The sequence below is a fragment of the Lactuca virosa genome, chromosome 5, assembly GCF_052849685.1.
Source record: "Lactuca virosa cultivar CGN04683 chromosome 5, Lactuca_virosa_CGN04683_v6, whole genome shotgun sequence".
Classification (NCBI taxonomy): Eukaryota; Viridiplantae; Streptophyta; class Magnoliopsida; order Asterales; family Asteraceae; genus Lactuca; species Lactuca virosa.
Window position 1 is genome coordinate 440103791 of NC_136430.1, and position 14961 is coordinate 440118751.

Here is a 14961-nt window from a genome sequence, read left to right on the forward strand (position 1 = left end):
ATTGAGATTCCACATACGGTGTTTTACTCTGATTTTGTGACATTGATACATTGGTTTCTATTTGAGATATTTAGATGATATTGGAAATACCATTTTATCTATTATTAAAAAAATGGAATTTTTGGGACCATATATTGGAATGTTTCAGTAACATTACCTTGACTAATCATACCAGAGTATGATTACGAGCAACATGACTTATAAGGGGCAAACGACACCCCGAAAAAGTCACAACATTACCTTGAGTAATCATACGAGAGTAAGATTATGAGCAACACGATTTATAACGGGAAAACGAAACCCTGACGAATTTGTTGTTAGGTTTTGTGTACTATAACACTCCTATGGTGCACATACAACCCTAATAGCTTTGGTCTAAGTTTTTCTCTAGTTATACATGCAAACAAATTCCAAAGCATGAAGCCTACAACTAGCATACAATTTTTGTACATGAATCATAAAATCAAGTTAAAACAATACCTCTTTATTGTAGCTTGTAGTTTTGGCCTTTCAAGAGCTTAGCACCTCAAGTGTGATACCTCAAATGGTTCACAAACACCATCAACAAAGGAGAACTTTGAGAGAGAGGCTAGACACTCTAATATTGGTTATGATTCTCTTAGAATACTTAGGTGGGCCGATTTTGGCTAAGGGGTAACATTTATATAGTGTAGGATTCCAAGAGTCATGGGTAAACCCTAATCCATACACTTAGGTTATGATCCATATCTCATGTGGGCTAACTCTTCATGGATACTTACATAAACTTAGCTCATCATGGATCAATAGCCCAAACAATATATATGTCACCGATTTACATAAACAGTCCCTGTTAATTTAATTAGTCTCTTTTGATCACTAAATTAATTCCAAATTAATTCTTGATCAATACTAATTAAATAATATGATTTCACAATTAATATATTATACTTGTAATATATTAATAAATCATAAATAACCTCTTTCTCAAATATCCATCCTATCAAATTTTGTTCTGGTGAAGGCAACCCAAATGGAGCATGCAACTCTCGGGTCAAGTACATACCAATTATAGTTATGGACTTAGACACCTAATCCAAAAATCTCCCACTTGGATCAGTCTAATAACTATTATTGCAAGTACGACTCCAAAATCCCGACACTACAAGAAAAAGACCCTTTTACGACGCGCAAACCACGACACTCATTGATTTATGTTACACAAAAGAGAGTGACATTAAAAAAGTGTCATCTCTTCAAAAAAAATTAAGGATTTAGGTCACGGATTATTGCGTGCCCTTAAATTAGTGTCGTAAGAAAAAAAAATTAAAAACACGGAGGGCGCTTTATGTTAAATGCGCGTCCTCTGTAAGTCTCGCTTTATAATTTTAATGAATGTGCGTTTAGCAGATAGGGGGAAAATGAAATCCCCAAAATTTTGAAAACCCGCATTGTTATTTTCTCCCCTCTCCCTCTTCTCTCGTCTCCGATCCGCTTCTCCGCTACTTGTTAATCTTCTCATCGGATCTCTGCTCGATCTCCTTTTTATCAGTATCATCAAACAGCTTGTTCGTCGCCCCCGCCCTATCTATAACAAACCCCTCTCTCTCTCTCTCTCTCTCTCTCTCTCTCTCTCTCTCTTCCATTACCCACCACAAATGGTTTTTTAAACACAAGTCAGGGAAAACCTAGGTCGATTCTCCAGGTTTCAGCAACAAATTTGTGGACATCCATATACATATTGTGATTTCAAAGTCATCTTATGAAATCAACATTCGCTCAATTTTGATTTGATGCAGGTAATACACTACCAACTACAAGTCTTTCTCTCTCTCTTTCTCTACCCCCTACTGTTCGAAAACCACCCAGGCACCCACCACCCTTCGTCTTCTCTCTGGTTCACCATCGCCACCAATAAATCCCCATTATACCACCACCACGAATCGCATTAATCGAACCGATTCAGGTGAACTATATATGATGTAATGCCTAAGAGAACCGATTTGCATTAATCAATTTCGATCCTTTTCTTTTTCAGTTGAACAGGTTGATTGTTTCTAAATTTCATCTCTTCTATTTCAGTTTTTTCCAAATTAAGGCTCGCCAACTGTATGATGAAATGCCTAAGAGAAAAATTACAACAAAAAGTGTATTTTGATGCCCTTTCAAACACTTGACTTTGTTGGATGACTGATTGATCTTTATAAATATGAAGCCTTGAGGGTTATGGGGGATGGCGAAAGAGGCACACAAGTGAGGAGGGCTGTTGAGGGGTTAATGGTTGTAGGTGTTTTTAATCGTATTTCATACCCTGGTAATCATGATTCTCATACCCTGGTAGTCATAATTTTCTCTCACTTCCCAATTCATATTTATATCTATTTTTTATGTATTTCTTGTCGTTCTCCTCCTTGACCAGGTAATATCATCAATTTGATTTCCCGTATTTTTAGTTGATCAGTTATTATTTGGGATTTGTGATGTTTTTGGAAGCAAAACTGATTATACGTTGGTGGTCGACAGGTTGAGTCAAAGCTGAAGGAGACAACAATGAGGCTTGAACTTTTCCCCACTGGTTGACTTTTAAACTTTGAATTTTTCTACTTATAATCATGTTGTAGGAAAAGAATTCTTGTAAACCCAACATCATAATGTGAAGACATGTATCCCAACTTATAAAGAGTTAGAGGCATTCCAGATAGCTGCATATAGTGGTAAACTCCATGATCTCTCCATATACACCCATGAAGCAAGATGGGTCAAATCATTAGCTGAGCTTAATCTCATGAGACAATCTGCTTCCATAGGTTGCCAGGTATCTCAAAAACTCCCACAATTATTATTATTATTTTATCATTTTTTATTTACCACTAAGATTATTCATTCCCCTTTAAAATATAAATAGGCTCTTTTACAAACTATGCTGCAATCCAAGATATCTCCTTACGAGAATATCTTATCAGCCAAGGTTGAATACGAGTGCAGAATCAGAGGTGCCCAGAGAATGGCATAAGTTTTATTTATTTACTTTTTATAAGTTTATTCACATATACATTTTTTATATTTAGTATTTTTGTCTAACAAATACTAATTAATGTGTTCCCAGGTTTAACCCTGTGGTTGGTGGTGGGCCCAATGGTAGTGTTATTCCTTATTCATGAAACGATCAGAATGTCACAACTCACACATAGTTTTATTTATTACTTATATAATATTATATAATTTTTGTAATTAATTTCATGATGTTTTATGATTTCAGAGAGAAGTGTATGATCTGGTTGTATGTATTCAACTTTGCAAACCTGGTATGATCTGGTTGTATGTATTCAACTTTATTTATAATTACTTGATGTTGTGTAGGTTGAGAAACTTTGTAGAGGATTAAAGGCGACGGGAATTTTGAAAAATGATAGGCTTCAAAGCTATTACAGATAAACCCCTTTTACCTGGAATATTTGAAAGATCTTGAAGAGAATGTGGAAAAGGACTGGAATGGGACGTGGGAGTCTTGCAAGTTCTGCTGTAGTTAATGCTGTTTACAATTTCACTGAATTCGATCAACAGGTGATGAAAATTTTTAAACATATTTCTTTATTTTAAGACTCATTTCACCATTTTTGTGATTACATACATAATGGCAAGTTGGTGACTCGGCAGGACCTGAATGTAAAGTCGTATTACAAGAAGTTACTCAGCAGGACCTGAATGTAAAGCCTTGGTTATCTTTCAAAAAAACATTGAACAACTTCTTTTTTAAGCTTTGAATACGTTAATTTTTATGTTTTTGTCCCAAGTTGTAGTGAAACATGGACAGTGAAAGAAAAATAAAAAACCAATTTATTTCCTTCTACTTTCATTTAGTCGGTCTTTTCATTTGTATCATTTAGTATGTTACTTTTTAATTGGGTTTTTAATTTAATATATAGAATCATAACAAGTGCACTGTCCAATAATTTAGTAGTCATGGGATGATGATGATGCATCAAATTCAAACCCTAAGTTAGATAAGAAAAACAGGTCATGGAATGGTCCTTCATGGGATGATGATCATGAAAAAACAAAGCCATGGAATGGTCCATTGTGGGATGATTCAGGATTAAACAAAAAAGGTTGTGAGAAAAATGATTACTTTTTGCCTAAACAGCATAATGTGGTCAATGATTCTCATATGAACAATGAGAATATAGTTTCTGGAGAAGAACCCAACCAACAAATTATTACATCTGTAAAATATATTAAATGATACACAAATGAAAAGTAACAATTTATAATTGATGTTGATAGGAGAAACAGGGGAAGTAACAACTTCCCATTTGCTTTTGGGGATCTGGGCACAAAAGGAATCAGTTGCTCACAGGATCATGTCTACACTTGGTTTTGATGACGATAAAGCTAAAGAGCTTGCCAAATCTGTAAGTTTAAACCCTCTACAGCAGTGATGGTCATATTGTTTAGGCTGTTTGTAATTCATATTTTTTTACACACATTTTAGATTTGCTACATGCTCCATATGTATGATCATTACGTAGCTGCAACGAGACTGAACTATTTGGCTTCAAGAATGGGCCCATCCTCTTCATCTTCATCATCATCTTCACAATTTCATTTAGGAGTGTTTCCTCAAATTCTGGGCTTTCTTTTCTTCTTCTTATCTATTGGTAAATCTGTACCTTTGTATCCAAAACATACACATAAGCCAAGATAAGATTTTGTTCTAAATGCAATTTTGTATAACTTCGTAGGAGCTTCGGGGACTACTTTTACTTTTATAAATGACTGTGGGTTCACTGTTTGTCCTGGAGTCAATGGTTGGACTGATTCCAATACTGGATTCGAGCTAACAAAGGGTACTGCATGCTCTTTTCAAGCTCCGGTTGGGTGGTCGGGTCGTATCTGGGGTAGGACAAGTTGCAACTTCAATGTATCCAGTTATGGGTCGACTCATATATTTAACTGTATTGATGCCGATTACACCGTCAGATTTTGTCCTTCTTCCGATTCATTTTCAACAATCAAACTTGGCGGAAAACTGATCGAAATCATATGACCGGCTTGTTTCCATCCGTGGAAATTTCACATTAGGGTTTTTCGGTGAAGGTTATAGGTACTTGGGAATTTGGTACACCGAGGATGTTGAATCAAGAAAAATATGGTTAGCGAATCCAAACACGCCAATCATATCCACCTCAGGTGCCAATGCCCTCTCCATTGATGTCAACACTGGAGACTTGATCATCATTGCAGGAGGGCGAACTCTTATGAGCATTACCAATGTTCAAATTAGTCCAAACCCAAATGTGACTGCAAGCCTTGAAGAGAATGGTAATTTTAGGTTGATTGATGAAATTGAGAAAAGGGTTTTGTGGCAGAGTTTTGATCATCCAAGTAATGTACTTTTACCTGGAATGAAACTTGGGTATGACATGACAAAAAGGAAGAACTGGACCTTGACTTCTTGGCTGAGCAATGATATACCTTCTTCAGGAGCTTTTACTATGAGCTGGGAGCCCATTGAAGAAGCATCCCAAAGATTGATGATTCGAAGACGAGGACAACCCTACTGGACTAGTGGTAGTCTAAATAATCAAATATTTCAATATATGTTTTCATTGAATGGCCCAAGTAGCCAATCTAGATATAATCACTCTTTTGTATACACCAACGAAGCACGATACTTTAGCTATGAGGCCAATAATATCGCTGCTTTACCCATGTGGATTTTAACAGCAAAAGGACAAGTTACAGATATTGATAATTCTACTGTTTGGACACCTGAGTACTGTTATGGGTATGATTCTGGTAATGGTTGTGTGGAGTCGAGTTTGCCTCAGTGTAGAAGAGATAGTGATAAGTTTAGTGAAATGAAAGGAGATTTTGCACATGATTTGACAAGAAGTGTTATTGATGACAACTCAAGTTTAAGTATTAGCGATTGTTTTGTTAAGTGTTGGAATGATTGCACTTGTGTGGGGTTTAATAGTAGTAGCATCAATGGAACTGGCTGTGTTATATGGACTGGAAGTAATAACTTTTTAGTTAATACTCGTGATAACTCTACTTTAAAGTATGTGATCAACCAAAATCCAATCAATCCAAGTACAGGTAATAATGTTAATTTCCAATGATTTTAGCTACCTTCTGATCATTTTAGAATCTAAACAAGTCAATATGCAGGTACCAAAACAGAAAAGAGCAAGAATTGGGAATGGATACTCATTGGCGCTGTCATTCCTCTCTTTTTCCTATGTTTTGGCATTTTATGGTATATAAAGAAGAGAAAGCATAAACGAAAAGGTATATAATTAGAAATGATGATAATTCTAGCTTCTGTTTGTACGATATAGTTGCCTATTTTGTTAAGTCATTAATACTGATCGTAGAATATGAGATATGGAAGAGAGATGAGTATTTCTTGGAGTTGACAGCTTCTGAAAGCTTCAAGGATATACATCAGCTTGAAAACAATGGTGGGAAAGGAAATGACTTGTTATTATTCAGCATTGCCTCTATCATGGCTGCCACTGATGATTTCTCCATTGAGAATAAGCTCAGACAAGGTGGTTTTGGACCTGTTTACAAGGTTATGTTACTTTAATCTAATTTGATGCATGTTTTATGTTTTTGCATTTGTACCTCTAATCTGACAAAAAGAGATATCATGAAATTATAAAAAACAGGGAAGACTAAGTGATGGACGAGAAATTGCAATCAAAAGGCTTTCAAGAACATCAGGGCAAGGGCTCATCGAATTCAAGAATGAACTAGTACTTATTGCTAAACTCCAGCATACAAATCTTGTTCAAGTTCTTGGTCGTTGCATTCATGGTGAAGAAAAGATGTTAATATACGAATATATGCCCAAATAAAGCTTAGATTTCTTCTTCTTTGGTATGAATTGTTTGTAACATAAATGTATACAATGGTTTTACTTGTGATATTCATAAAAGACTATTTTCTTTCGATGTCTTGCAGATGAAAATAGAAAGACAGAGTTGGATTGGTGTAAACGATTCAACATAATTGAAGGAATTGCTCAAGGGTTGTTATACCTGCATAAGTACTCACGGATGAGAGTTATTCATCGAGATGTAAAAGCTAGCAACATTCTTTTAGATGAGAGTATGAACCCGAAGATTTCTGATTTTGGTATGGGAAGAATATTCAAGCAGAATGAGACCGAGGCAATCACTAACAGGGTGGTTGGAACATAGTAAGCTGTCTTAGTTACAAAGTTACAATATCAAAATTACAATTGAGTTATATGTTTCCATGGGTATGCAATGGAAGGGAATTTCTCTATCAAGTCTGATATCTTCAGCTTTGGAGTCTTGATATTGGAAATCGTCAGTGGAAGAAGAAATTGATGAGTTTGAGCCAAAACAACATCCTATGTGCTCATGCAAACCCTAAAGCTTGGATCTAGGTTTCTCTATTGTACATGCAATTCATCCAAGACTTAAGAACCCTAGATCTAGCATAGATATTTCGAAAATAACATATGAAAATAGATCTAGATGATTACCTCTTCAACAATGGCTTGAATCTTCTTGTATTAGAGCTTATAGTCACAAATTTCACTTCTCTAATGGATTACAAACACCACACAAGCAAGAGGATGATATTGGAGAGAGGGGAGAGGCATAATTTCGGCTATGGAACTCTCTAGGGTTTCAAGTCGCCGAAAACTGATGCCCTAGGGGTTCTATTTATACTTGTGCTGGTATGGCTTCAGTCAAAACCCTAATGGACAACTTAGGCCTTAAGCAATCCAAGGAACCTTCTGGAATAGGGCCCTTATGGCCGAAATTAATATGGACACATCCTTAATTTCGTCCATGCCTAGTCCATAAGGTTTCTCAGCCCAATATCCAACTATCACATTTGACAGTTTAAGTCACCGTTACTTAATTAATATCTTTTAGCCACAGAATTAATTCTTCATTAATTCTTATCTAATATTAATTAAAGACAAAACTATAAAATTGGTCCCCGTGGTTTGCAAAAAACTTTGGATGGGGTCCAAAAACTTTCCAACTTGCATAGAAAGTCTAAAATCAAAACTTTTCTTTGGTTTTGGTCCTAAAAGAGATGAAAGGACTATTCTGCCCTTATTATTCCTTTTTCACATTTTTTTATTTACTTATATATTTTAATAATTAAAAAAAGAAAAAGAAAAAAGAAAACACTCTACCCACACACATCGACGGTACCTTCCTCCTCCCTCTCTCTCTCTCTCGACTTCATCTTCTTCGTCTTCCTTCTTCACCACCGACTACATGTCCTCCATCCTCTCTCCACCATCTTCATAATTAACTTGCATCCTCCTCCCTCTCCATCTGTCACCTACATCATCTTAATCCCCCCTTATGACCTAAAGTTAATATATGTGAATTTGGAGAGATCAGCCATGGCTAACCATCAAGATGAAAATCGGATTAGCCATAGGCGACCGTCTCCATCAAAATCTGTCCAGACTCTTCCTCCTCTCCCTCCATCTGCCACCTATGTCATCCAGTAACTAGCAAAACCAGAAAAGATATTACAGATCGATAATTATAAGTTTAAACCCAAACCTAAATCTCAAAATCTGTTCATTAAAAGATGCGGACTCCTTTCCTTTGGAGAAAAGCGAACGATCGTCGGAGAAGACAGAACGATGGATAAGGGAAGAAGGGAAATGGTTGTTAGAGGTAATTGGGATGCACTTTGATCGAGATCCTCACCGGAAAGCAAGCGTGGAAAGACAGGGGGAGTAGAAACCCTCTGTCAAATCGGGTATTATGAAGAATCTATGGAAAGGAAGAGGGGAATGAAGGGTTTTTTCGATGGGAATGAGGGAGGTATGAAGTGCCGATGAGGGTGGGGTGAGGCGCCGGAGAAGATGAAGTTGAGGTGGGTGGTTTCGTTTGGGATGAGAGAGAGAGGGAGAGAGAGAAGTGATTCTAATTTTTTCTTTTTTATAATTATCAAAGGGGGTGAGATTTTATTATTTATTTTGTTTTTATTATTTAAATACTTAAACAAATAAAAAAAGACAAAACTACATTAATATTTATAAAATAAAAATATAAAAAATACAAAAGAGAAATTTAAAGGGCAAAAAAGTCAATTCAAGTGCTCCATGGACCAAAAATACGAATTTTTCTTAAGTTTAGGACCAAAAACCTAGAAAAACCTTCATTTTGGACCTTCTTTGCAAGCTGGAAACTTTTTGGACCCCATCCAAAGATTTTTGCAAACCATAAGGACCAAATTTGCAGTTTTATCTTAATTAAACTATATGATTTCTCCTTTAATATATTATTCATATAATATATTAATAAACCATAATAACCTCTCTCTTCATAAATCACCATGTCAAGTTGCTCTGGTGAAGGCAACCCAAAAGGACCACGCACAACCGGGTCAAATACTTACCAAATATAGTTACGGGCTTAGACACTAATCCAACAGTCTCCCACTTGGATAAGTCTAATAACTATAGTGTAGGTGCAATTCGATTAGCAATCGTAGCTCTCAAAGACGCTGTCGAACTCTGATCTTTATCAGTAACCTGTACTTTAGATAAGGGATCGTATAGTCCTCCATTCTATACATCGTGTGGACAATTACATGGAACATAGTCATACTTATTGTCCAGCAGTTTATTTCTCGATCTCTGATTCTTCTGACATAGAACTTAATTGAACACGTCAATTCAGTCCTGACCGGGCCCAACACATAAGTCAAACCAAATCATCGAGGGGCCCAGATATCGCTTTTACCCTCTTAGGATAAAAGGAACAGATAAACTTCGACTTATATGCATTTACCATTCACTCATCAATTTATGCACGACAATGTGTTTTATAACATCAAGTTATTGATGCGTTTATGCATTATCAATGCACAACCAACTTGCAAATAATAAACGATATATCTAGGTTTTAAGACCATATGATATTATCGTCTTGCGATCACTCGAGATAAATTCCATGAAGTGATTCCAGCAAGCGCGGGTCTAATCCAATGCTCAAATCTAGTTCATAAGCACTCATGAACGTTGCAACAAACTTTTGCTATGTATAATACACTTTAGACAATATACAAACCAATTCATGACAATATTCTTTCATACTTACTCCCAAAGTATGAGTGACTGTCGAACTTTCGAATAATCTTATTATTCAGGAAGTCAAAACATGCAAAATGAAACAATAGGTAAATAATCAACATAAGACAGTAACATTACTTATAAATAATACTCTTTTATTTAATCATCAAATATCAAATACATTTATCTATTACACGTTTCGAAACTATCTAATCTAAACTAATATCGTCCTTCAGCCCGATGCTCCTAGCGTGTTGCAAGTGCTTAACCCTACTCAGTCCCTTCGTAAGGGGATCTGCTGGGTTATCTTCCGATGATACCCTCTTCACTACGAGGAGTCCTTCTTCTACCCGATGTCTAATGAAATGGTATTTCCTGTCGATATGCCTGGATCTGCCATGATCCATCGGTTCCTTGGTCAAGGAAACCGCTCCTTCATTATCACAAAAAATTTCCATTGGCTCCTTTATGGCTGGCACAACTCCAAGGTCTCCGTTGAAGTTCTTCAACCATATTGCCCCCTTTGACGCTTCGCTCGCTGCAATGTACTCTGATTTGCACGTTGAATCAGCTACGGTCTCCTGCTTGGAACTTTTCCAAGTTACTGCTCCTCCATTCAGGGTAAAGACCCAGCCCGACTGCGAAAGGTAGTTGTCCCTGTCGGTCTGAAAACTGGCGTCACTATACAATCGCACCCTTAATTCATCACTCCCACCAAGGACTAGAAACCATTCCTTGGTCCTCCAAAGGTACTTAAGAATATTATTGATTGCGGTCCAATGTGCTTTGATAGGGTTCCCTTGATATCTGCTGACCATGCTCAAAGCGAAGGCCACATCAGAGCGAGTACAAGTCATAGCATACATTATTGAGCCAACTGCGGAAGCATAAGGTACTCGGCTCATCTCTGCTATCTCGACTTCAGTACTCGGGCTTTGAGTCTTACTCAATTTGGCATTACTTTGGATTGGTAACTCCCCCTTCTTAGAATTCTCCATACTAAAACGTTTTAGCACCTTGTCCAAGTAAGTGTTCTGACTAAGTCCTATTAGTCTCTTACTTCTGTTTCTCACTATCCTTATTCCCAAAATATAGGCAGCCTCTCCGAGGTCCTTCATAGTGAAGCACTTCCCAAGCCAGGACTTGACTTCCTGTAGGGTTGGGATGTCGTTTCCTATGAGTAGTATGTCATCGACATACAATACGAGGAAGCTCACTATACTCCCACTGGCTTTGACATATACACATGATTCATCCTCGCTTCGTAGAAACCCAAACTCTTTGACTTTCTCATCGAAACAAAGATTCCATCTGCGAGATGCTTGTTTCAGTCCATAAGAAGACTTGTCAAGATTACACACTCTATTGGGGTGCTTCGCATCGACAAAACCCTCTGGCTTACTCATGTAAACATCCTCAGCCAACTTCCCATTAAGGAAAGCGGTTTTGACGTCCATCTGCCATATTTCATAGTCATGAAATGCAACAATGGCTAGCATCACCCTAATACATTTTATCTTCGCAGCCGGTGAGAAGGTCTCATCATAGTCAACTCTGGGAGTTTGAGTGAAACCCTTCACAACCAATCGCGCCTTATGCGTGTGTACATTTCCATCCATGTCGGTCTTCTTCTTGAAGATCCATTTGCACCCGACCGTCTTACGACCTGGAACATTGTCAACCAAATTCCAAACTTTGTTGTCATACATGGACTGAGTCTCGCTGTCCATAGCCTCTTTCCATTTCGCAGACTCCGGGCCTGCCATGGCTTCCTTGTAGCTGTTAGGTTCGTCCAAATTCACTAGTATACTATCACTAATGAACGTATCCCCTTCTGTAGTAATATGAAAACCATAAAACTTGGGTTGAACCCTTAACTCTTTCGGAACGTCTAAGAGGTAAGGACTCGTCAATCGGTTCAACCGGAGTTTCCTCATCAGGTTGAGCACCAGTGTTAGAGGTTCCTTCATCGTTCGATTCTTGAAGCTCTTCAATATCGATTTTCCTCCCACTGTCCCCTTGGCTTATGAGTTCTCGTTCTCGGAAAACCCCTCTCCTCGCAACGAAGACAACATTGTCACTCGGTCTATAGAAGAGATATCCAAAGGACTTCTGCGGGTAGCCGACGAAAATACACCTCTCACTACGAGGTTCGAGCTTGTCGTGAGTCTCTCGTCTTACGAAAGCCTCGCAACCCCAAACCTTGATATGTGCCAACGAGAGAGCTTTCCCTGTCCACATATCGTGAGGTGTTTTGGCAACCTTCTTCGTATGGACTAAGTTAAGGATATGGGCGGCAGTCTCTAAGGCATACCCCAAAATGAGATAGGTAGCGAAGCACGACTCATCATGGAACGAACCATGTCCAGCAGGGTTCGGTTACGCCTCTCAGCCACACCATTCAACTGCGGTGTCCTGGGAGGTATCAATTGTGAAACGATTCCACATTCCTTGAGGTATTCATGGAATTCAAGACTTAGATATTCTCCACCTCGATCAGATCGAAGCATCTTGATTTTCCTGCCCAACTGATTCTCCACTTCTTGCTTGAACTCTTTGAACTTTTCAAAGGTTTCTGACTTATGCCTGATTAAGTAGATATTGCCATATCTGCTATAATCATCGGTAAAAGTCACGTAGAAGCGGCATGCATCCCTTGTGGTGGATCTAAAAGGTCCACATACATCTGTATGTATGAGATCCAATAAACCCTCATCCCTTTCGCAAGAACCAGTGAAGGGTCACTTGGTCATCTTTCCAAGTAAACAAGACTTGCACACGTCATCGTCCCTAAGGTCGAATGACTCCAACAGTCCATCCTTTTGGAGTTGGGCTATGCGTTTCTTGTTGACATGTCCAAGACGACAATGCCACAAACATGTTTTATCCAAACTATTGGAAGAATCAATACACAACACATCATTTCCTAAGTTATCTACAACCATCACAGTTTCATATATTCCATTACAAGGTAATGCTTCAAAATAGAAAACACCATTAAGATAAGCATTAATAGAACCCTTTTCATTATCAAATGAATATCTAAACCCTTGTCTATACAAACCATGAAAAGAAATGATGTTTCTTGCCATATCTGGCGAATAGCAACAATTATTTAAATCTAATCCTAATCCATTACTAAGCACTAAAGAGTAAACCCCAATCTTGGTGACGGGCGAAGATCTTCTGTTTCCCATGATCAGGTTTATCTTCCCATGCTCCACATCCCTATTTCTTTTTAGGCCCTGCAAGTCAGAACAAATGTGAAAACCACATCCTGTATCAAGAACCCAAGAAATAGCATGTGATGAATCATTAGATTTAATAGTGTAAATACCTGCGTAGGATGGCTTGATCTTTCCATCCTTGATGTACTGCAGATATTTCGGGCAACTTTGTTTCCAATGCCCTATTTTGTGGCAGTAGTGGCACTCTGCCTCCTTGGGGTTGGAGTTGGGTTTAGCAGAACCAACTTTGGTTCCACTAGAAGAGGTACCATCATGGGACTTTCCCTTATGGTGGCTCTTTGAGGGAGCCTTCCTCTTCTTACCCTTTCCTTGCCCAATTGCCAAGACTGGGGCAGCAGCAGGATTTGGAGTTGATGCAACAAAATTATCTTTGAGGTTGCTCTCAGCAGTCCTTAGTAAGCCCTGAAGCTTGCTCAAAGTGACCTCCTCCTTATTCATGTGGTAGGTCATGCGGAAATGGTTGTAGCAGGGAGGCAAGGAGTGAAGGATGATGTCAATTGCCAGCTCTTCATCAAAGTTAACATTCAACTTTAGCAGGCGATCAACATATCTCTGCATCTTTTGCAGATGAGCAGTAAAGGACTCTCCATTACCCATTTTGGCAGTGATCATCGAAGTGATGATCCCGGTCCTTTCTTGCCTAGCGCTTTGGTGGTACTGATCCAGCAGATCTTGATGCATCTCATAGGGGTACATGTCCTCATAGGACTTACGGAGTTCTGCAGTCATAGTCGCCAGCATGATGCAATGGACTTTCATGGCATCACGCTCATATATCTCTCCATCTTTTGCAGATGAGCAGTAAGGGACTCTCCATTACCCATTTTGGCAGTGATCATCAAAGTGATGATCTCGTACCTTTCTTGCCTAGAGCTTTGGTGGTACCGGTCCAACAAATCTTGATGCATCTCATCGAGGTACATGTCCTCATAGGACTTCTGAAGTTCTGCAGTCGTAGTCGCCAGCATGATGCAATGGACTTTCGTGGCATCACGCTCACGGGCCTCAAAGGCAGCAATCTCTTCAACAGAGGCAGTGTTGATGTTGATTTTCTTCGGCTTCTCATCGAGGACATACTCTTTGTCCTCGTAACGAGTGACCATTCGGATGTTACGGATCCAATCATTGAAATTGGACCCGTCAAAGATCACTCTCCCACACAAGTTCATGAGTGAGAACGAGCCAGAGGAATTTGAGCCGGAAGAGTTGTTGTTGACGTTTGACATCTGAAATAGAAAAGAGACAAGTTTGATTAGAAATGAATCCCCAATTAAACATCCAAATGAGAAATTAGGGCTAGGATCCAACAACATTATTTACAAATTAGAAGAGGGATGCCGTAATCTAACAAGCAAATAATTTGAAGGTAAGTGAATGACGATTCACTAATTTCCACCATGAAAAAAAACAAATTAAGGATAAGTTTTAAATTTATTGAAAACTCCTAGATCTTTTGAGATTCATTGAACTTTTCAATGGCATGTTTAAATCTCGATATGGCCCTCAAGTTTGTGACTGGGATGTTGAGGATCACAAAGTGGGTGTGAATAACCATGTAAATATACATGGTGCCCCCAATGTTACAATCACCTATTCGATGTGCCGGTTAACCACCCACGCTCTATCGAACTATGACAAACA

The 14961-nt window shown here is 38.3% G+C and overlaps 1 protein-coding gene across 1 annotated transcript; it reads left to right on the plus strand.

The window, feature by feature from the left end:
• The first annotated feature begins 1405 nt into the window (after window positions 1-1405).
• Window positions 1406-7560, plus strand: LOC145113972 (G-type lectin S-receptor-like serine/threonine-protein kinase CES101). Its single transcript, XM_079050001.1, has 12 exons — window positions 1406-1945; window positions 2062-2293; window positions 2503-2794; window positions 2885-2972; window positions 3086-3543; window positions 4264-4391; window positions 4472-4637; window positions 4722-6081; window positions 6154-6273; window positions 6360-6559; window positions 6657-6867; window positions 6952-7560. Exons 8-11 carry the CDS (start codon window positions 5238-5240, stop codon window positions 6843-6845), a joined length of 1353 nt encoding a protein of 450 aa, XP_078906127.1. The 5' UTR covers window positions 1406-1945; window positions 2062-2293; window positions 2503-2794; window positions 2885-2972; window positions 3086-3543; window positions 4264-4391; window positions 4472-4637; window positions 4722-5237; the 3' UTR covers window positions 6846-6867; window positions 6952-7560.
• Window positions 7561-14961: the final 7401 nt, after the last annotated feature.